The sequence below is a fragment of the Hyperolius riggenbachi genome, chromosome 8, assembly GCF_040937935.1.
Source record: "Hyperolius riggenbachi isolate aHypRig1 chromosome 8, aHypRig1.pri, whole genome shotgun sequence".
Taxonomy (NCBI): Eukaryota; Metazoa; Chordata; class Amphibia; order Anura; family Hyperoliidae; genus Hyperolius; species Hyperolius riggenbachi.
In genome coordinates this window covers 162,012,254-162,035,658 of record NC_090653.1, presented here as the reverse complement: position 1 = coordinate 162,035,658, position 23,405 = coordinate 162,012,254, and the positions used below count along the sequence as shown (strand labels likewise).

The following is a 23,405-nucleotide window of genomic DNA, read 5'->3' as shown; positions in this document are numbered from 1 at the left end:
CTGTCAGCGGGGTTTCTGCCTATCTGCCTGTTAGTATGTGTTTGTTATTAGAGAATTTTCCGGGCAAGTGAGCTACCTGCCGGTTAGCAAATGATCTGCTTGTCATTGGGATATCTGCCTGTCAGCGATGCACATGTGATGTTCTGGGCTATATATGTGTAATGCTGGGGATACGCGGTACGACCCGGCGGCTCGATTAGTCCACGCGCGTCCCCGCCACCGTCCAGATCGATTCCCGCGCGTCCCCGTGGGCGCTTCCTTATCTTCCGCTCGACTCCCCGCTATTGTCTGCCCGCGAGGATCGTGCGGGGTTATCGGACCTGTCGGAAATTATCAATCGAGCCATCAGCATCTCGATTGATAAGGGAGAAAATGTACCATGTATCCCCAGCATAAGAGCACACAAAAGAGGATTATACACACTGAAAGAGTAATATTGATGGAGCTGAATATGCAAGCTGCACATGCAAGGGAAATGGCAAAATGTAAAGTCTCAAAGTCCTGCCTGTAAATCAAGTTTGTAAAATATACAGGTATTATAAAAGGAAAAAAAATCTAAAATCTTTACCACCCTTAAAACTCAGAATATTCTTCATAAAAGTTACTTTTAAATTCATTGTCCTCTACCAGTGCATTAGATGCTAGGTTTTGTTTCACACGGCTGAGTAATCAATGGAATGCAGGATGTATGTTTGGGATTGCCTGTGGCTAATTGTAAAACCACATACTGAGAAGTACCCAACTGTTCAAGGAGTAACTTTGATGATGAAGATGCACTGGGCTGGGGGAAGGGCAGCATTACATTTGGGGGAACCACAGCAAGTGCATGCAAAACATTCATCTTACAGTGGCCATGCAAGGACTGGGGATTGTCTGAGCACAAGAGGTGGTAAAATGTCTGCCCACATTTAAACTCATTCCCAGCTTGATGGGAAACCACACTTGCTCATTTAAAGCAGAATTATTTGAATTATTGCAAAAACATTCTGTTTTAAGAAGGTAAAATCATATTTCGGAAGGTAGAATAGAAAGGTGCTGGCACTGCAGCTAGGGGTTCAGGGAGGGTTGCAGGGGTGCAGACCAGGTATCATAAAATTATATTTCCCAGCTTTAAATGTCTCAAGAGAGTTGCTCTTCTCCTTTTAGAAAACCATTGTTTGTTTACAGTGAATGTTGTTTTATTCACTTTTACTGTTAAGTTCTCCTTCCCATATGGCCAAGAAAATTTTAATGTTTTGCTTGATTTGCTTGTTAAAGGTGAGATAAAAAGAGGATGGGAATCTAGGGTTCCCACCTGAATGGAAGACTAGTTAAAAACTAGGGTCTCATTGTGCTAGTAGAAAATATTGACTGATCAAAGGAGTCTTCTGTACATTGCTGTAAATGTCTGCTATGTGTTTAGTTGCCGCTTCCTCAGAGGCTCAATAAAATCTTCATGTTTACACATTATGTACAGCCTTATGATACCCATTAGCAGTGCGATTCTTAGCGAGGGATCATATTTTAGATAAGATCACTCAGATCAAAAGAAAAGATCATAATTAATACACAGCTTTACAGTGCACCTGAGCCAAAGCTTGGGTACATAATCAGATACTTACCTAAAGAGAGGGAAGCATCAGGATCCTATTGAGGCTTTCCTCTCTGCTGTCCCCCGTCGCTGAGCGTGGCCCTCTGAAGATTAGCGACAAGGCAGTAATCCTATCAGGCCGCGTGGCTCCCCTTCTGCATTCATGGCCGTGCAGTAGACACTCGAGCCCGCCCACGCATGTGCAGTAGCTACGGGCTCTGTGCTACTGCACATGCGGGCTCGAGCTTCTAATGCTTGGCCATGAATGAGGAAGAGAGGCCACAATGTGGAGGGGGCTGCACTCAGCAACAGGGGGACTGCAGACCACCGAGGGAAGCCTCAATAGGATCCTGAGGCTTCCGGTTCATAACGGTAACAGCGTATTTTGAACCCGAGCTACTAAACCATTTGCAATTTCTATGAAGAAAATCCATCAAACAGATCAACCTGATAATGGGATAGTTCAGGGTGGATTCAGCACAGCAGCTTCTGTTTTCATATAATACAATCTTAAAATCTGATTGAAAATACAATTGTTCAGGGCTGTGGAATCGGAGTCGAGGAGTCGGAGCAATTTTTGGGTACCTGGAGTCAGTCGGTGGTTTTATAAACTGAGGAATCAGAGTTGAAGTTGGAGTCGGATGATTTTTGTACCCACTACATAACCCTGTAAGGGCTGTGGAGTCGGAGCCGAGGAGTCGGGAGTCTGAACAATTTGGGGTACCTGGAGTTACAGTCGGTGGTTTCATTAACTGAAGTGTCAGAGTTGGAGTCGGATGATTTTTATACAGCCTCCACAGCCCTACAATAGTTCACTAAAAATTGTTCCGTTAATAAGCACCTGATAGACAGTATCAGTTCATAGACAAACAAGGGATAATTATCCACCTAACATTTAACCCCCAAAAATCCACACTGCTCTTGCATAAGTGCATCAAAAGGGTACAGAAAAAAGCACCACAAGGGTGCTTTGATACCACATGTCACAAATGCCTGTGTCTGTCCTAATGTTGACAGGTCCACTCACCCCAAACCTCGTATCTCGGAGGTTAATTCAAAAATCTTATCTCTTTATCTGTTTCCACACCTTATTTTGAAGGGGTGGGGGGGAATTTGTGGGGGTAAATAAGGAGATAGATTTCACAAGATATTGTAATATTTGTAAATCAAATTTTAAGTGAGATAAGAGGATCAAATAACATGAGGTATGCCTATGATGCAAGTCCGTATAAAATATTAGCAAATTTGGCTGCTCCGTGTACATATTTCATTACAAATTATACATAAAACAAGGTTATATTATCAAAACACTATGATACATTTAGTAACTTTATTAGGTTGATTTCTTGTACATAGTGGATCTGAGAACACTACAGTCTGTGCAGGCGCTGAATCATACGGTCAGAGTGGCATTTGTGTGGCCAGAGTTCTGTAAAAAAAAAAAAAAAAAGGAAAGCACAGATGTAAAGACAAGTCAGGTTAAAGTGGATTTGAACTCTTGCACAGGACAGAAGGAAAACATAGAGAAATACACCCTGTATGTATTTAGAGAGTTTAGCTTGTCTAATTTCCCCTCATTTGTGTATAATCACAAGATGTAATCTGATCTCTGCCCTGTGTCACATGAATGCCTATGGCAGAGATGGCAGATTAGCCCATTTGAAAGCACTCGATGTTAACAATATGTCTGCTTCCATGAATTAGGAAGTAGAAACAGTGCAGATTTATCAGCTGTAACAAAGAAATGTTGTTTTTTTTCGCTTAAACGTTATTATGCTGCTGTGTATCTTTTAGAGCAGAGAGGAGTTCTGAAAAAGAACATTGAATTGTAGAAATAGATCTACAAAATGTAATATACCAATTATTATTACGCACATGTAAGTAATGTGTGAACATCTGACTTACATAAGTATAGCATATGGTAAGTATAGGGCCCCGTGAAGCTGCCCCCCCCCCCCCCCCAAATCAGCACAAATATAAATTCCATCATGCTTGGTTAGAGCTATGTTTGTATCCACTTGTGATGCAAAAATTAAGATTTGTGCTGCAAAAATTAAGATTTGTGCTGCTTTCATTTTGAAGATAATAGCACTTATTATTTCCAAAACAATACCATCACCCAGCCCCCATACAACAACCTACAGACACAAAACTGTATGGATGGGTAGTGCTCTGCATGGGCTCATTTGTGCTGCAAAATCATCTTTCTATCTTTTATAGTTTTTGGGATATTCATGTTTTTATAAAGGTCAAAAGTTCACTCAGCCCCCTACAACATCATAAAGGCTGAGGAGCCTGAGTGAACTTTTGACCTTTATAAAAACGTGAATATCTCAAAAACTATAAAGTGCTATTATCTTCAAAACAAAAGCAGCACAAATCTTAATTTTTGCAGCACAAATGGGCACAAACGTAGCACTAACCAAGCATCATGGAATTTTTATTTGTGCTGATTGTATGGGGGCCAGCTTCATGGAACTTAAGTATAGTGGCTATGCTTTGCACTGTGTGCTATAATGGATATATATATTTTCAGGGCAATAGATGTAAAGGTGAAAAAAAAGCCTGCAGGTTTCATTCTAATTACAACTGTTGATTTGTTGGATCACTTTTAACAAAACATATCTAGTGTTCACTATTAGGCAGCTACTGAAAGAAGCTCTCAACAACTAGATTGTTTTAAAGTTATTATTTTTATTTATATAGAGCTAACATCTTCCATAGGACTGAGCAGAATACAAAACAGACAATAGTGGGGAGAATAGATTCATAAGAGGTTCAAAGTACTGTACAATCAGGGCATCCAGCCAGGGACGGATCTAGGGGGGGGCAGGCGGGTCTCTTGCCCCAGGCGCAGTTTGTTGAATTCTTAAAAAGACTGCAAAATGTGGATGGGGAATGGCAATTTAGGCGCCAAAACCTGATCTTTAGGCGCAAAAACCTGACCTTTAGGCGCCAAAACTGAATGGGGAATGGCAGTTTAGGCGCCAAAACCTGACCTTGCCACAGGCGCAACTTGGTCTGCCAAGGGTGGACAAATTGATTATAAATATCACAGGTTTTTTTGTGAGTTTTCTGCACACAGGTAAGGTTCATAAGCTTGGCGCTCATCAGTGATAGGGTAGAGTTCTCAACACAGTATTTTTATTTCAACACCTTTTGAAATGCATCTCAAGTGCAATGTTTGAGAGTACCACCAAAAGTGTATATTGCACCATTGAAAATACCAGATCCCGTGTGGTGTGTACATATAATTAAGCTGCTGGGAAATTTGGGTAAAGATGAAAAATGGCTCACCCTGCTCCTGCAAAAGTCCCAGCTGTGATAATTACTATTCCCCCTCCAGGACACCATGGGGAAATACATAATTTGTCTTCCAGCTATTGCTTTCAGCCAAATTACACTGTTTTTATAGTAATTTGGGCTCTTTTGACAGCGCCCAAATTCCAATTATGGCCATAGGCGGTGTTGGTTGCGCAGTAATCTGCGGTGCTGTTTTTACTTGCTTCGCTGTGTGGTATGCACTCTTTTTGGTACACTTAAATATTGCACTTGTCTAGAAGAAGACAGTTCTGACAGAATTATTAATATGAATATTTTCTCAGGTGATCTTGGTGTTTTTAATGGTTTTATGTGGATTTTGCAATTTGAGGAGTAAAGGAAATTTGTGATTATTTATAACAGAAGGTGCGGTTTACTGCCACTATTGTGCAAAGTGGCCGGGTGATGAGGCCAATATGCAAAGAAATATTTTGGTAACTTACATTTTAGGACTTTGGCTATGCAGAATGAGAAACAGCATGGCCTGGCCCGCCAAGTCCTGCAGAAGCCTTTTCTGTAGTGGCGGTAAGCAAAAGTTCAGCGGCAGGGAGCGGGGCAGATGTCCTCCCCTCTGCTCTCTTTGTTTCCCTCACCTCTGTTCTCCACTCTATACCCTCTTTTGGCTGGCTGGCACTCTGGAAAAGGCTTCATCCTGGTAGCCTAGTCCTGCCATTCCGCACATTGGCCGGATAGATCCAGAAATGGACTACTGTGGGTTCTGGCCTTAAGATAATTTGCAGATGTCCACTATTATGCACTCTTCCAAATTCTCTTATTGGCCTGATATGACCTAACATTTTTGAGTCTTGGTACTCGGTATTCCATGTAATTTCGATATCTGCGGTACAGTACTGATTCTCTGGTTGGCCCAATACTTCTGAAACAAAAACACAAATTCTGAGTCTTGGTAATGCGGTATTCCGCACAATTTAAATTTCTGCACACCGATTTCTGAAGCGAAAAAATGATTTCCACGGAATTTGGAAGCTCATCCCTAACATATAAATCCTCAAAACAATTAAAATCATTTGCAATCAGCAAAGTGTTCCAGGCTGTTAACGTTGTTATTCTTACCGACAAGTGTTTCTCCTGTATCGTGTTGGTGCTAATATCCTCCCCAATTCTGTATTAAGTGGTGACTCTCCAGGCTCTAACCTTTGATCTCCACTTACTAAAGCAGAACGAGGCCTGGGAGAGGTTGGGGTGGAGGGGGAATTTAATCCCTCAAAAAGGAAATATTCAGCATTACTGTAGCTACCACAACAGATGCTTGCAGGTCGTCGTCTGAAAGAATGAAGACAAACAAGACGAAAATCATTTTGGAACCATCTAATTCATATATACCACTTCTTGGCTTTTTCTGTAGTACATTTTATGCAAGTTTTACTGAGTAACATACATAGAATATATGGAGCACACATCTTATATAAAGTCTGCTTGACATGTACATAAAGTATCTCACAAAAGTGAGTATACCTCTCACATTTTTGTAAATATTTTGTTATATCTTTTCATGGGACAACACTGAAGATAATACAATATAGTCCTATTAAAATAACTCAACATAAATCAAAAATCATAAAAAAAATAATAATGCAGCCATTAGTGACTAAATCGCTGGCAACAAAAGTGAGTACACCCCTTAGTGAAGAATGTCAAAATTCTGAACAAACCAAATCCGCAATCCTCAGTAAGATTTACGCCTACAAAACATGAACCAAAAGTGTAGCTTACTGTTCTGAAATACGGTGTAATAAAAGTGTACTTTGAATGCACTGAACTGGTTAAGGGAATGACCATCTATACAACAATAATACTACACTTACCTTAATAATCCTAATAATAATAATAATAATCCTAACATGTGTATAGCACTTTTCTCCTGTTGGACTCAAGAGCTGAAGTCACTAAGGGTGCGCTCAAGGAGCCACCCCAGAGCAGGATTGTCCACCAGGCAACCTAGGCAGGAGCTTAGGGCCCAGTGGGCATCAAGGGGCCCACCTCCCATCTTCTTCAACCACCCTCCTCTTCCGCTTACCACAAGGACCACTAGGTTGCCCCAAATCTACTACCTTGCAAAGGGCCCAAATACATCTTAATCCATCTCTGGGCCACCCTGTAGTGTTAGGAAGTCTTGCCCAAGGACTTCTTACCTTAGCCAACATTCAAACCCTGGTCTCCCATGTGGAAGGCAGAGGCTTTAAAGGGAAGGTGAGAGATTAAAAACAAAAAATCTACTTACCTGGTGCTTCCTCCAGCCCCTGGCAGCCATCCTGTACCCTCGCGGCAGCTACCGCAGAACTACTGTTCCTGCGCAGTACAAAACCTAGAGAGGTCGGCATCTGCATTAGAGGGGACCCCCAGGCCACCAGCTGGATGCGGAGCTGCGGCGAGGGCACAGGATGGCTGCCAGGGGCTGTAGGAAGCCCCAGGTAAGTAGATTTTTTATTTTTAATCTTCTCACACCTTTCCTTTAACCAGTACACTATTCATTGATTATGTATAATATGAACTTTTACAGGGTTTGTGAAATTTGCAGACATTTACTTCAGATTTTTCTCTGCAACCATGTATAATCCATATCCATATTTTGCTTGTGTTTTTTTTTTAACCAAATATCCAGTCATCGGGGGAGAGCGGGCATAGCGAAGTTACAACTCACCTTCCGCGATTCCTGCATGAAACCTCTTTCTTCTCCCTGTCCCAGGCATCCGTCGCATTGGTAACAGCCCCCCTGTGATGACGTAACCGCATGTCATCACAGGGGGCGCTGTGACCAACACGAGGGGCACCTAGGACAGGAAGAAGATAGCGGCAGCCAGAGACGGGACAAGGTCCTTCAGCACCCAAGGCTGAGACAGCAAAGTGCGCCCCTCCATCCCTCCCACCCCAGCCTTCACACACTGATTGCTATTAGACTAAGAGGTGCCCCAGGGCCCCCATCCTCCCCAACACCTTAATCTCTAGTTATCTGGCTTGCAGTCACTGTCATGCATCCCCTTTTCTTATTTCTTTCTGCTTCAAACACAATTGTGAATGACAGCTGAATGAATTGTGCGCCCCCTCCTACACTGCGCCCTGAGGCTGGAGCCTCTCCAGCCTCTGCCTCGGCCCAGCCCTGGCGGCAGCATGCGAGGACCGCGGAAAGGTGAGTTGTAACTTTGCTATATCCGCTCTACCCTGCTGCATATGGGGGCACCTACCTATCTAACCTATACTGGGGGCACCTACCTATCTAACTTATACTGAGGGCACCTACCTAGGTAACCTATATTGGGTCCACCTACCTATCTAACATATACTGGGGGCACCTACCTATCTAACCTATACTGGATGCACCTACCTATCTAACCTATACCTGGGGCAACTATACTTGCTACCTATATTGGAGGAACCTACCTAGCTAACCTATACTGGCAGACAAATGACAGCACTCAAGGCTGCACCTGAAATGAAAACCAACAGAGGCGTGTAGAGCCCCTCTGGGGCTAAATACATGCCTTGAATGCAAAACAGATGCAATTATGTACTAATTCTGATCTAAAATATTTTGAATACAGATTGAAGCAGTTAATGCTTTTAATAACCTATACTGGGCCACCTACCTATCTAACCTATACTGGGGGGCACCTACCTATGTAACCTATACTGGGGCAACTATACTGGCTGTGGTAATGAAGAAAAGAAATGCGTGCACCTTCCGTCTTGAATTATCCGTGTTTTTATTTTCAGCAGTGGAAATAACATCGCTTAGGACTCTATGTAGTAGTCAAAGTGGTTAACATACCATATTGTGGAGCGGTGGAGGTGGAGGAGGTGGGTGGCGGGTGTGGATGGCGGAGAGCGACGGCCGTTTCGTGTCGCGGAGACACTTGGTCACGCTGCGTTCCACCTAATTACGGAGAGGCGGCTGGTTCCGGATTAAGACGGAGATAAGCTCCGCCTCTTCCGGGGTAGCCGTCCTCTCTGTGATTGGAGTAGCGGGGACAGCCACGTCGGGCGCGTCAGGCGTAATGCACCTAGTGTGTGCGTCCAAAGGGGCGTACATATAGAAACTACAATACCCATAATTCAACAGGCGGAACATCCGAATACGAAGTCTGCCTAACTTACTATATTAGTAAAAGAACCCTAATTTAGGGTAAAAGCGGGACAAGAGAAACATTTTATAATCTCGTTGTCCTGGGTAAGAGTGGAGCGCGTCAGACAGTGGTCAAGGTATGTGGACGACGTCCTGGTGGTGTGGTCAGGGACGGAATCAGAGTTCAATGAATTCATGATATACCTGAATGATAACACAATTAATATGCAATTTACTTCAGTGATAAGTGATACTTCAGTAGAGTTTCTAGATTTATGTTTGAACATCAGAGATGATAAATTGTACACTAAAGGATATAGAAAAAGCACAGCAACCAATTCATTGCTACATGCGGATAGCTTTCATGCTAAAAGCGTGACAGAAGCAATACCATATGGCCAGTACCTCAGGTTGAAACGAAATAACATGTTAGAGGAAGACTTTCAGGAACAAGCAAACGATCTTACTGATAGATTCAAAAAGAGGGGCTATAATGGGAGAATATTGAAACAAGCCAAGGAACGAGCAGATATACAAGATCGGAAATTGTTGATAGATCGTAAGCCTAAAACACAATTGGGAGAAAGCAAAATGTCGCTGCTCTTTGATTTCTCCCCTATGGCAGATCAAATTAGAAAGTCCATCTATAAAAATTGGTCTATTCTTTTACAAGATCAGTCGCTAGCTGCATGCATTGGAGAAGTACCTAGAGTCACTTTTAGAAGAGCCCCCACACTAGGGAATATATTGACCAGGAGTGAATTTGTGTCACCCAGAGCTACTACTTGGTTGGATAAAGCATTACCCAAGGGGAATTATCGCTGTGGCCACTGCAGATATTGTAAACAGATGTTAACACTGAAAAATATCCAGGTAGGAAAGGAAAGTATTGCAGTAAAGGATTTTATGACATGTCAATCTGAATATGTAGTTTATGTAATGTTTTGCCAGTGTGGTAAATACTATATTGGCCAGACCACCAGACCTATGAGAGTAAGGATACGTGAACATATCGTGTCCATTAGAACTGGAAAGGGCTGTACTCGCTTCATTAGCCATATGAGGAACTTCCATGCGGCAGAAGGCAAAGGAATAAAATTTGCCGGTCTGATAAAAGTAGAAAACCCACGAAGGGGTGGGGACCGTGATAAGATACTTCTGAGAGAAGAGACCAAATTAATCATAAGGACTGAAGCAATGGGCCCCTTAGGGATGAATGATAAAATAGAGATGGCTAGCACATTAGATCCATAGAATTGAGTAGAGATTAGTATTCCCTTTCCCATTTTATATACAAAATATAATCTCTGGATACTATTGTCCTGTTTTGGTATGCTATAATGGTAGAAATTTTGATATCATAAGGTGCCTCTATACCATTGGAATGGGTTCAGCCCTCTCCATACTCAGGAATGCAGCAGTACCACTATTCCCCTACATGTGTTAAATTTATGTGGGTGATTGTTGGTCCATTGACTGATTGAAATATATATATAAATATATACATTTAAAATAGTGGTCTTTTCTGCATAACATGAGGGTGGTTGATGGCTATTACGTATTCCTATGAGATCCACCTAATTAGATTCCCTTTGTCCTCTATTATTGATTTATAATGTAAGAACCCCCCTTTTTTGAATATCTAATGATATTTTTCAACGTTTGATACTATCCACACGTCCAGTAATAGCTGCTGAGTGTCCAATTTGTTTTTATTGATTGTTTCACCAAAATGAGTCACTGTCATTTTATAATATGTTGACACAGTCTTGCTATGCGGGGTCAGCCAAGACAAATAGCACAGGCATGTTTGTTGGGTTTCTGTAAAGGTAACCCGCTTTTCTGCACCATAGATTAAAAATACTCTTACCCAGGACAACGAGATTATAAAATGTTTCTCTTGTCCCGCTTTTACCCTAAATTAGGGTTCTTTTACTAATATAGTAAGTTAGGCAGACTTCGTATTCGGATGTTCCGCCTGTTGAATTATGGGTATTGTAGTTTCTATATGTACGCCCCTTTGGACGCACACACTAGGTGCATTACGCCTGACGCGCCCGACGTGGCTGTCCCCGCTACTCCAATCACAGAGAGGACGGCTACCCCGGAAGAGGCGGAGCTTATCTCCGTCTTAATCCGGAACCAGCCGCCTCTCCGTAATTAGGTGGAACGCAGCGTGACCAAGTGTCTCCGCGACACGAAACGGCCGTCGCTCTCCGCCATCCACACCCGCCACCCACCTCCTCCACCTCCACCGCTCCACAATATGGTATGTTAACCACTTTGACTACTACATAGAGTCCTAAGCGATGTTATTTCCACTGCTGAAAATAAAAACACGGATAATTCAAGACGGAAGGTGCACGCATTTCTTTTCTTCATTACCATGATTTGATTCTCTGTCCCTATATCGTAGCGGAGCACACGTCCTACAAGTAGCAACAGCAAGGACCAAGTTGGAGACGGTGAGAGTGATTTTGCTTACTATTCCCTTCCACTGGACATATGAATAGGAGTGCCGCACTACTTTTTCTTTCTATCATAGTAATCCAACTATACTGGCTACCTATACTGGAGGCACCTACATGACTAAGCTATACTGGGGGCAACTATTCCTGGTTCCATGCGGCGGGTAGGGGGGGGGGGTTACACCCTCACCCTGGGTGCAATTTAGCCTAGAAACTGCCCTGCCATTTCAGCAGCCAAAAGCAACTAAACTTACTAATTAGCAGTAGGAGAACAGAGGCGCCAGCAGGATAAAAGTGGATAAAAACTTTAAAATTTGCTGGGAGGAAGTGGTGGACTTACCTCCATAAAGCAGACACGAAAGACTGTCTGAATAGTAGTCACATTTATTAATTAGTACCCCAAAACAGTGCAACGCGTTTCGCAGGCCCAGCCCGCTTCATCAGGCAATAAAAATGGGGACAAGACAGAATTTCAGCAATAGCAGGTGTAGCGCCTGTCTTGTCCCCATTTTTATTGCCTGATGAAGCGGGCTGGGCCTGCGAAACGCGTTGCACTGTTTTGGGGTACTAATTAATAAATGTGACTACTATTCAGACAGTCTTTCGTGTCTGCTTTATGGAGGTAAGTCCACCACTTCCTCCCAGCAAATTTTAAAGTTTTTATCCACTTTTATCCTGCTGGCGCCTCTGTTCTCCTACTGCTATACCGTGTCCACCCCTGGTGGAGGGGTGATCTACCCCCTTTCGCATCTACAGAGAGCGACTTCTTATCCCTGAGTGAGGACAGGTCTAATCTCCTCACCTGCCTATACAGTGGTTGCCTGTGTGGTAACCCATGTTTGTGAGTATAATTTTCTCACGATAACCTTTACTTCATTTATGCTTAACATACTACACTATATTGGGCTCTCGGTTTCTCTACTCTAAACTTACTAATTATTCTTCAAGACCTTTCATCACTCTTTCAGTTAGTTCAAATGATGGTAAGGGAATCCTCAACTTTAAAAACCTCTCTGGTAATCCAGTCACCCTAATCCAATTACCATAATACTATAAACACAAGGAAGGTATTAACTGGACTAACATAGCTGGAGTATTGGGGACATGCACATTGTTTACAGTTATGAAACTGGTGGTGGTGTGAGAGAATCAGGTTCAACAATCTGCCAAACTGAACAGCTTGTATGAGAGACATTTTTGTGTATCTGCACACTATTTTCTGTCATTGAAACAAACATATAATTTGTTATATTTTGATCATCTTCTGGAGCAGTGCAGGGCAAACGCAGAATTTTTAAGGGGGGGATTCCTGAAAGGTCCAGAAGCACTTATGCCCCCGAGTGCTTCCGAAGACAGGTGGCTCCATACTGCCCATGAACAAAAGTGCGCAGGTGTATTACGGAGCTGCCTATGTTTGGAAGTACTCAAGGACACGAGTGTTTCTGAGGGCTTCTGGAAGCAGCAAATTTGAACGGAAGACAGCGCTGGAACTCCCCGAGAGAGGAACGGGAGATAGACTTAATATGATTTGCAGGTCTTGTGCGCTCCTCCCTCTGACTCAAACAATATGTTCACACTGTATATTAGTACTTCTGTCAACCAATTGGATCGCTATATACCTAATTGAGTGTGTACCTCAATAAGAACAATGAAATTAAAACGTGGTATAGCGCTCAACAATTACACACTCCGTAGCTGGATAGGATAGATATAGGTGGGTGGGGATGACAGACAGCAATATAGGGAGTGCAGGATTCTCATAGTTTTGTGAGATAAGGCGGAAAACAGCTAGGAATTATGGGGGTTGTAGTTTTAGATTCCCCGTAGTTCAGCGCTGCACCAATGAGAGGCGGCAGATAAAGACCAATGAAAGACGCTGAGGTGGGCGGTAGGTCCGCGTCATGTAAGGGATCATGTGATTGAAATGTTCTATTTAGCTGCGTCTCCTGCTCCGATAGGCCATGCCCCTGATGAGTCGTTCTGACGAAACTAGTTGGGCGGAGCCTATGGAGTGGAGGAGACGCCAGCCGGCTTTGTAATGTTTGATATGCGCATTTAACTTTGGAAGATTGTGAGTGCACTCTTTTAATATTTTATATTTTAAATAAACGGTATTACACCATGTTGAGTCCTGCTTGAGTCCTAGGGGAAGAGGTGGATATAGAACACAGCATCTGACACTACTACAAACAAGCGCTTTTGGCTGGTCTGTGCTGGGTCAGCACAGACAAACGGTGAGAGGCTTTGTTAAAATACGGTGGAAGTGTCACTGGGTGTTTTGTTACAAAATTCAGGGAACCACTGGAGATAGATCTTATAAAGGGAGTGGTGAACCAAGCTGCCATAAAATATTACCCTATGGAAGTGTGTTTTGCTTTTATGGTCTGAATACTGAGGAGGCGTGATTGGAGCAGACTGGTCGTGTGGGATCACTGACAAAGTGTCACAAGCGTGTTTTGCCGATCAATTCAGGTTGGCCTACAGATCTGGTGAGCGTATAAAGTTTATCATAATTGTGCAAAGAAGATTTGATGAATGAAGGACTTTGAAACTTGGACTTTAAGAAAAGGATTTTTTTCTCTAGGATCATGTTTTGAGATATTATGGACTGATTCTATTTGGGAGATAGACTTAGTTTGGACAATTCAGTGGAATTTGCCACATAGTGTCACATAGCGCAAGCAATAACCATATGATGCAGGGATATACGCATCTGTGGAAGATGTCCGCACTATATAAATACTAAATAATAATAATAACATTAGCATCTGTAAATAAGCTGCATATCAATTCAGAGGATAGAAACAAATTTCAAGTCTCACATACCAATTCCAGTAGAAGGGTACATATACTGTATTGTCAGTATATAGATCAGTACATCAGTTCCAAGGCTTGAAAAGGGACAAAAGAATGTGGCGCCAAAAGCCCTGTTCCTCTGTAAAAGGAACAGCTAGTACCCAGTTTTTACAAAACTTTCAAAGTGATACAAAGGGATCATTCACACTAGGCAACGCATGCATGAACGCAATTTCATACATGCATTGCAATTTTCTAAATCGCATAGGTCGGCAGCTTCATTTCTATAAAAAAAAAACACATGACAATGCATACGTCGTGTGCAATGATGTTCCCGGCTAAGTTACAACGCAGCACACGGGAACGCAAACTGTAGTGTGAATGGTAACATGAAAGTCTATAGACTTTCATGCTACCTGCATTGCAGGCATTATGTGTGGTGCTGTCTGTCATGATGACTCGCTGCACATAGTGTGAATGAGCCCTGAAGCAGTACCAATACCAACTGCCATATAAATAGTATCTTCAGCAATGAATAGACAAACAAACCCTTGCAGTTGTGCTGGGCCTTTTAACACCTAACTTTACAACACAGCATAGAAAGCAAACATATCTCCACATTTAATGTTCACATCAGAAGACACACTTTTTGTCACAAAGGTGCAATCCATGGCAGCATGGACACATCCAGCCAGGACTAGGGGAAGGGAGAAACAAGAGAGGAGGAGTGGAGAGACTGAGATAGAGCAGAGAGCGTATCTGTTTTGCAGTCCCACATCACACAGCGGCTACTTGCCTGTAATGTGTCTCCTGTCCCTGTCAGCCTCTCACACAAGCTGCAGGCAGCCCTCCTGAAGTTTAGGGACTGTCAAAAACTTTTTACCTGTGAAATACATTATGTAGGTGTTTACATGCAGTCTTTACAATGGTGAAAGAGCTGAGTTTTTCCCACAGACCCTGCAGGAGGCATGCCTCTGTATATTTACCAGCTTGCCCGCTTCAGCAATATTAGGGAATTTTTTTTAAAGGTACAGGAGTCTCAAGGGGGTATTCCAGACATCGGTAACCCCCGGCTGAATGCACCAGTGCAGTTATGCCCGCGGGCCGAATGTGGCCCCCTGAGGCTTTTTTACTGCCCCCCCCCCCCCCACACACACACACACACTAAATGTATTATAGATGCGGTCGGCTACATCATTAAATATTGGTGGTCTGCATATAGAATGAAGACAGAAAGCAGTACTGTGATTTGCTGGTTTCCAATCAAATTGCACATCAGGTGACACTGTTGTCCAATTGGACTAAAGGTTGTCACCTTTAGTATGCATCACTGTCTGGCCTGCAAAGACTTCTATGTATACTCCGGCCCCCCAGCAGTCTGAAGTATGTTGACATGGCCTTCGACTAAAAAAGATTGGGGACCCTTGTTCTGGAGACTGGTACCAATGACATTTAGGCAATAATTTATAAGGGAGAATATTTTTTTTTTCAATAGTCGTAGTTTTTTACAAAAAAAAATAATAAACCTAAAAAAACATGCTATTTAGGTTCATCTTATATATACTGAAAAAGTGTGGAGCTAGCAAAATCTGACATTGCCAACAGATTTTGGACTAGCCCATCTTCTCATAGGGAGGTTCTCAGAATTCTCTTTATTTTTAAAAGCACGTAGTGAATGGCAGTTGCCCCGTCCAACTGCCAAAATCGTATGCAGTGGGCAGGGAGGCTGGCCAACATCTTTGTATTAATCATTTTCAGGGAATGGCTTTATAAAGAATAAAGGCCATGCTGAGAATCCCCTATAGAGAGATGGACTAGCCTAAAATCTGTCGGTAATGTCAGGTTTCTACTACCTACTGTAAGTGACAGCAGTATAGGAGAAAAGTAATTTATGGCTCATTTTACTCTGGGAGAAATGTACTTGTTGTTTGTATGTGTTTTAAATTTTAAGATTTTCACGATGGTTCCTCTTTAGGGATTAAACCAAACTTTACTGGCCCACGATAACCCACCTCACAGATATTAGAACCTCTACTATATAATCCCCACAATAAGCCATGGGCACTCATATTCACTTAATTCACTTAACTCAATCCTGAGATATCTTAGCACACTTTCCACTGGAATATGACACACAGTTTTGACATTACCTACCTAAAAGAGCAAGACTAATTATTCCCTTAGTTATATAACATGACATATTATGTTATGTTCCTCCCCTTTACTAACAAGACTTGTTATTCCAAGCAAATTCACATACTATTTGAGATCATATTAGTTATGATTTGCTACCTAAAACCATTGCTAACTCAAATAACAAACGTCACTCTGACTGCAAAGTTGATTGTATCTGTGCTTTCAAAGGACATTTATTCCAATGGTTTATTGGTCCAGCCTCCAAAACAGGCCTTATGCAAAGTGATTGGTCAGCATTCTGCTCCAATCACAGTTCGCCCTACTTAAAGTACCAGCTCCATGCTCCCTATTGGGTGAGCCTGGCTGGCAATGGACCTGGTCTTCTGGTACTGGACCAATACTTCCAAACTTATACTTCACAAGATGTTCTTGAGGTTTGTCAGTTATGTCTTTCTAACCCAAATGTATCATATAGTTGCTAATTTCAATTGTTATTAGGCTAAACTTCTATGTCAATGTATATGACACATTGTTTGCTTTTTTATATCCAATAAAAATGATTGTAAAAAAAAAAAAAAGAAGTTTTTAAGGAGAGGTTCTGGTTTTTCTTCATGCTCATGTAAAAAAGTGGCAAAAACAAACCTAGTTATGGAAGTACTATTTATATGAATCTGTATGAATTTACTGTATAAATATGTTAAAAAAACTGTTCATGTCACACTTCCCCATTAGAGGATCCAAGGGAGAGGTTACCAGCTCAGCTCAACCAGCATCTGCTCTTTCGTCCACTTCTGCACAGTTTGAGGACTTGGGCGCATTACTGTGCCAATTGCCCATACTGGATTTCATACTTTTAAAGGAGCAAGTTCTATGCTATGCTATGAAACAGCCACTGTACAACTAGGACTGCAGTTTCTGTATGGTCCACACGATGAGGTACTTGTTCTACCACCTATGATGGTGGTGGACGCTACGTCTCTGGGGCAGCTTCCAGCCTAGGGCATAGGCCTTCAAGGCCTAGATGGCTTCCCAACTCTCTATTCTCTGGCTTGTTTCTTCTATGTCTAGCCACAGTAGTAAAGTAGTGAATGCATTTTCTGTAGTAGCCTGTTATGCCCAGAAACAACAGAACTTGGGTCCTTTTTTTAGCTGTAGGCCAAGCTATGATGACTTTGAACTTCTCAGTCTCAAATCTCAGAATACATATTTCTACTTGGATGTAGAGATAACCACATACCTGGCTAGACGTTTGGAAGACTGTGATGTTGGAGGTACAACAGGAGAAACAGGAATGTTGGCTTTGGTGGGATTTTCTACAACCGTGAATTCAATGAAAGGGAAAAAGTAAATTAAGTTTGCCAAATAATGCACGGTTTAACAGAATTTGAATATAATGATATTGTTATTCTTACCTTCCTCAGCCTCTCTGCTGGACATACTGGGGCTCTTCTTTGAAATGGCTACATCATATTGAGTCAATCTCACCCGGCCTCTCAGGGACCCGATTTCTTCTCCGCGTTGTGACAGAAATGCCTGAAACTGATGATCAGTATTACCATTGGCTGCAATTACTGATACACAACATTCACCTAGAATCAAAAGAAAAGAATATCAGAAAAATACAAATAGGATTTTTTTTTACTAATGTTAAAGATTTTTTTTGCATATAGTACAAGCCAAACCAAAATCCTGTACCGAAGGTTTCACTACCATCTGCTGGTCGGATGCTAAGAAGCAGGTGTCCAGTAAATGTATTTCCTGCAACCAATTTTATCTGAGGAAGACACAAACTACATGGTGTTTATATGGCATAAAATACATAGATTAAGATACACATTATATGCAGTGTTGTTATCTCACCTCTGGCAATTCTTCCTCTGACCAGCCAAGTTTGAGAAACGAATTTCCCTCGGCACTGTGTGTACTGTTTACCTTACTTTGCGGGGAGTCTGTATGAATCCAGGAAGATGCAAAATTTAAGCAAACAGTGCTAGCAGATCACTTAAAGAGCAAATTCTGACAAACAGATGAAATATTTCCAAATATAAAAATGTGGTTAGTTAAAGTGGATCCGAGGTGAACTTTTACTCATTGCATACAGTACATATTCTCATTGCATAATTGTGTTCCTTTCCTATTGTTTATAAGGCATTCCTCAAGCCAAATATTTTTTTTGTTTTTGTTTTTGTTTTAATACTCTAATTCCCTATAAACTAAACAAGCCAACCCACAGGTTTTCAGAGAGCCTTGGCAGTAGCAAGGGCTTATGGGAGCTCAGTCTGGGCAGGAGGAGGGGGAGGTGTTACTAGCCATTGATTTCAGAGGCAGAGGGGAGGAGGGAGGAGAAGGGGGGATTAGGTTTTTTTCACAGGCTGAGTCCTCAAGATGCAGATAATCCTGCCTCTGTGTAATGTTTACAAACAACGTGGCTGCTGTCGTATCACAGGAATAAATAATCATATTCTATTAAAGCTGTTTGCAGCTAGATTTGCTGTGTAAACTATGTAAACTTTAGATAAGATATATAGACAAGTTACTTGTTATAGTTAGTTTTTCATCTCAGATTCACTTTAAATGAATAAATACTGTATGTAGCTCTACTACTAGAGTGTACACTATTCTCATACTGCAGTATTTTGTTAATTATAGTCCATGATCATTTGTTGTATTAATCAGGTATAACAAGCTTGTGGATTTGAAAGACTAGTAATTGCAAGCTATACATTATTCCCTAGTAAAGGTTGTGTGCTGTTTGAGACGTGCAAATAATTATATTTCTCAATAAGTGCAGCAATACCTGTGTTTTCTGATATTTCCTCCTCTTTGCCTAATAATAGCTCCTGCGATTCCAGCCCAGGGGCGGACTGACCATTCAGGCACTCAGGCATGCACTGAGAGCCCGTGGTCTGTAGAGCGCTGTGAGCAGGAGGAGTGCACAGTGAAGAGGGATCAGCGGGCACAGCGGCGGGGAAGACTGGTCTTGAGTAGACCAGACTAGTGGCGCTCAGGGCTCCCTCCTGCGGCTGGAAGAGAAGCGGTAAGTCCCCGCCCACTGCCAGCCGCTGACAATACTAAATTCTGGAGGGGGGAGCAAGGAAGGGGGAAGCCCCAAGGTAAGAAAAGGGCAGGAGACGTCCCCCCTTCCCCGCCACTGTGCCAACTGATCCCCCTTCACTATGCTGCCACCCCTCCTGGGGACACCTATAGACCTGGCTACCTATTCTGGTGACATATATAGACCTGGCTACCTATTCTGGGGACACCTATACACCTGGCTACATATACTAGGGACACCTATACACCTGGCTGCATATACTGGGGACACCTATACACCTGGCTACCTATTCTGGGGACACCTATAGACCTGACTTCCTAAACTGGGGACACCTATAGACCTGGCTACCTATTCTGGGGACACCTATAGACCTGGCTACTTATACTGAGGACACCTATAGACCTGGCTATCTAAACTGGGGACATCTATAGACCTGGATACTTATACTGGGGACATCTATAGACCTGGCTATCTAAACTGGGGACACCTATAGACCTGGCTACTTATACTGGGGACACCTGTAGACCTGGCTACCTATTCTGGGGACACCTATAGACCTGGCTACCTATTCTGGGGACACCTATAGACCTGGATACCTATAATGGGGACTCCTATAGACCTGGTTACCTATACTGGGAACACCTATAGATTTGGTTACTTCCACTGGGGATACCTATAGACTTTATGTATGTATACTGGGGGCACCTGTTTTGGGGGAACTGCTGCCAGATTAACTGTATTTTTGGGGAACCGCTGCTGCCAGATTAAGTGTATTTTGGGGAACAGTTGCCAGATTATGTGTATGTGGGGGAACCGCTGCCAGATTGTGTATGTTGGGGGAACTGCTGCTTCCAGATTATGTGTATTTTAGGGGAACCACTGCTGCCAGATTATGGATATTTTGGGTTACCGCTGCCAAATTATGTGTATGTTGGGGGATCCGCTGCTTCCAGATTACATCCATTTTGTGGGAACCACTGCCATATTATCTGTATTTTGGAGGAACCTCTGCAAAATTGCGTGGATTTTTGGTGAAATGCTGTCAGATTACCGTATATACTCGCAAGCAAGCCGACACGCATATAAGCCGACCCCCCAACTTTTACCTGAAAAACCAGGAAAAAATGATTGACCCTCATATAAGCCGTAGGTAGGAAATGCTGGCCGCATGATCCCCCAGTGTGTCCCAGTATAGCTAGTTTAGTGCCCAATATGGGTAGGTAGTGCCTCAGTATAGCTAGTAAAGTGCCAAGTATAGCTAGTATAGTGCCCAGTATAGCTAGTAAAGTGCCCAGTATAGCTAGTATAGTGCCCCAGTATAGCTAGTATAGTGCCCCAGTATAGCTAGTATAGTGCTCAGTATAGGTAGATAGTGATCAGTATAGCTAGTATAGTGCCCAGTATAGCTAGTATAGTGCCCCAGTATAGCTAGTATAGTGCCCAGTATAGCTAGTATAGTGCCCCAGTATAGCTAGTATAGTGCTCAGTATAGCGCCCCAGTATGTGTAGGTAGTGCCCCCACCCCCACGGCGCCGCTGCTATTACCTTACCCGGCGGCTTCCTCTATTCCCCTCACCGTCTCCTGCTCGCCCCGTGTAAATAATTCACAGCAGCTCACCCCACGGCGGCTGCTGTGTGATGAGGGAGAAAGCCGTAGAGAGTGGCTTCCTGCAGCGGTGATGTGTATCGCCGTTACTATGGGAACCGCTCTCCCTACAGCTTCCTCCCTCATCACACAGCACCCGCTGTGGGGCGAGCTGCTGTGAATTATTTACACGGGCGAGCAGGAGACGGAAAGGGGAATAGAGGAAGCCACCTGGTAAGCGAATAGCAGCGGCGGCTGCGGGGGGGGGGGGGGGGAGACCACGGACCACATCACTCGCAAGCAAGCCGACCCACCCAATTTTTGGCCCAGTTTTTGGGGGTCAAAAATTTGGCTTGCTTGCGAGTATATACGGTACATGTATTTTGGAGGGAAACACTATGGCAGAGGACAAACTTCCCCAGCAGACCTTTTACACCACTGCTAAGGTCATGTATATTTGGCCACACCCATGACCACAACCGCATTCTGTTGCGTGACCACGCCCATTTTTCAGCGCCACACGTGCAGGGGTTTTTATCACTGCACAATATTCTTTGTAAGTAAATTTTTATAACTTTGTTAAAAACAACATGAAAGGTTGGCAACACTGGTACGGGGCCACATAATCTCCTATTGTCCAGGGGGCCCCTGGCAGGGGCCCCATGAGTTGTCAGTCTGCCCCTGTTCCAGCCATTGCGTGGTGGGGGGCTTAGGCGGCCTGGTCCTGTGCAATGCGCAGAGCAGTGTCAGCGTCATATATTACCTTGTTCCAGAGGAGCAATATGTCCTTATTCCTCTCTTCACTGTAGCCACTGTACAGCGTGTCAGTGTGCAGTTCCCCTCTGTGCATGTCATGTGACAGAACTACATGGAGATAGGCTGTACAGTGGCTATATGTCTACAGTAAAGAGAGAGGATAAGGACATGGCGCTGTGTTGGAACAAGATTATGTATGATGCTGCCACTGCCCTGCACATTGCACAGGGCTGGGTCCCCTTAACCCTTGCCCTCCCGCACACTGAATGCCCTGCGATCGGGGTTGGGGGGGGGGGGGTCTAACAGTGGGGCCAGGTCAGCGGAATTTGGCTGGGGCCCCGTCAGGCCCCTGACTGCCAGTCTAAATTTATGTTAATTCCTATCAGCTACACTAAAGAATGCAAATCATGTCAACTGCAACGTGGCCTATCTCATCTGTGTCACAAAACATGCAGAATATCGCTCTTGGCAGGAACAGAAATTCCATACCTTTAAGGCACAAAGACTTAAAATCAATGTATGCTCTCGATCGGCTCTGGGTTTTAACGATGGATTCAATATTCACAAATTTGAGGGTGTAGCTGGCATCTGTAGATTAATTCCAAGAAGCGTGAATTATACATCCCGATATGACAGAGAAAACTGCTTAAAAAAGAGTGATAAATCACTGTCAGTCTCACCTTTTTTGGGTATAAAAAACATCTTAATCTCAAAAGTGCCAAAAACTGGAGCATGGTCACTGGTCATGATATCATCATTGCAGCCTATAAAACGGGTTGAGCAAACATGAAGGATTTTTAAAGCATACCATGCTTTCACCCACACAAACAATACCAATACAAACCAGTACACAAGTCAATGGTACTGTACAAAGTACAGTTTGTACTTTGAGACCAATTAACATTTTGTTCATTGTTTCTCACCATATGAGCTGCACTTAACCTCCATGTCTGGGTAAGACGTCCACAGGATGCGATCACTCCAAGATGGTGCAAATATACGGGTCTAATAGGAAATACAGTGTCAAGGAGTTTTTAAAAAGGAGAAAGCCCAACACTATACAAATGTTTTATTCATTAAAATGAAATGTGAGGTTTGTCATACAATGCGGAAATAAGGCATATCAGGAGACAGACATGAACAGAATAATGGATCTCACTCCACTTGTCTTTGTCTTCTGCAAATCATAGGTGCGCGAACCTCTTTCATAGCGGCAAGTAGGAGGAAATGTGATTGGTTCCTCTTCTGTGGATAAGCAAACGGCTCACAGTGAAATGTTTTATACTGGAATACAACTTTGCAGTATAATATAACTAATATGAAAATCTTGTCCAGAATCCAACCAAAAACCTTTATTTTAGTTTTGGGTGGGGTTAGAGGAAGCTATATTAAAGTATACCCGAGGTGATATGTGACATGATGAGATAAACGTGTATTTACAGTACAAAACATATTAATAATCAGGCTGTTTACTTGCTTTATTTTGCTGCCTGAAAGAGATAATTTTTAGACATAAGTGACAGCTTCTGTCTTGTCAGTAACTTAAAGAGTCTCTGTAACAAAACTTTTCAGCCTTATTTCTTATATCCTATAAGTTCCTATACCTGTTCTAATGTGCTCTGGATTACTGCAGCCTT

General features: G+C 42.9%; 1 protein-coding gene across 3 annotated transcripts in view; it reads right to left on the bottom strand.

Moving 5' to 3' along the window:
- Positions 1–2,785: 2,785 nt before the first annotated feature.
- LOC137527167 (phosphatidylinositol 3,4,5-trisphosphate 5-phosphatase 2B-like) overlaps positions 2,786–23,405 on the bottom strand; it is a 212,392-nt gene continuing 191,772 nt past the window's right edge. For 2 of the 3 annotated variants that reach the window (XM_068247636.1, XM_068247637.1), the window contains exons 15-24: positions 22,928–23,013; positions 22,692–22,773; positions 22,449–22,532; positions 22,258–22,356; positions 18,233–18,321; positions 18,068–18,146; positions 17,785–17,961; positions 17,610–17,685; positions 5,966–6,175; positions 2,786–2,999 (exon numbers count right to left, since the gene is read on the bottom strand). In XM_068247636.1, coding sequence (XP_068103737.1) covers positions 2,972–2,999; positions 5,966–6,175; positions 17,610–17,685; positions 17,785–17,961; positions 18,068–18,146; positions 18,233–18,321; positions 22,258–22,356; positions 22,449–22,532; positions 22,692–22,773; positions 22,928–23,013 — 1,010 coding nt within the window. In that variant the 3' untranslated portion in view covers positions 2,786–2,971. The remainder of the gene's footprint in view (positions 3,000–5,965; positions 6,176–17,609; positions 17,686–17,784; positions 17,962–18,067; positions 18,147–18,232; positions 18,322–22,257; positions 22,357–22,448; positions 22,533–22,691; positions 22,774–22,927; positions 23,014–23,405) is intronic. The other variant, XM_068247638.1, reaches the window with a different exon arrangement.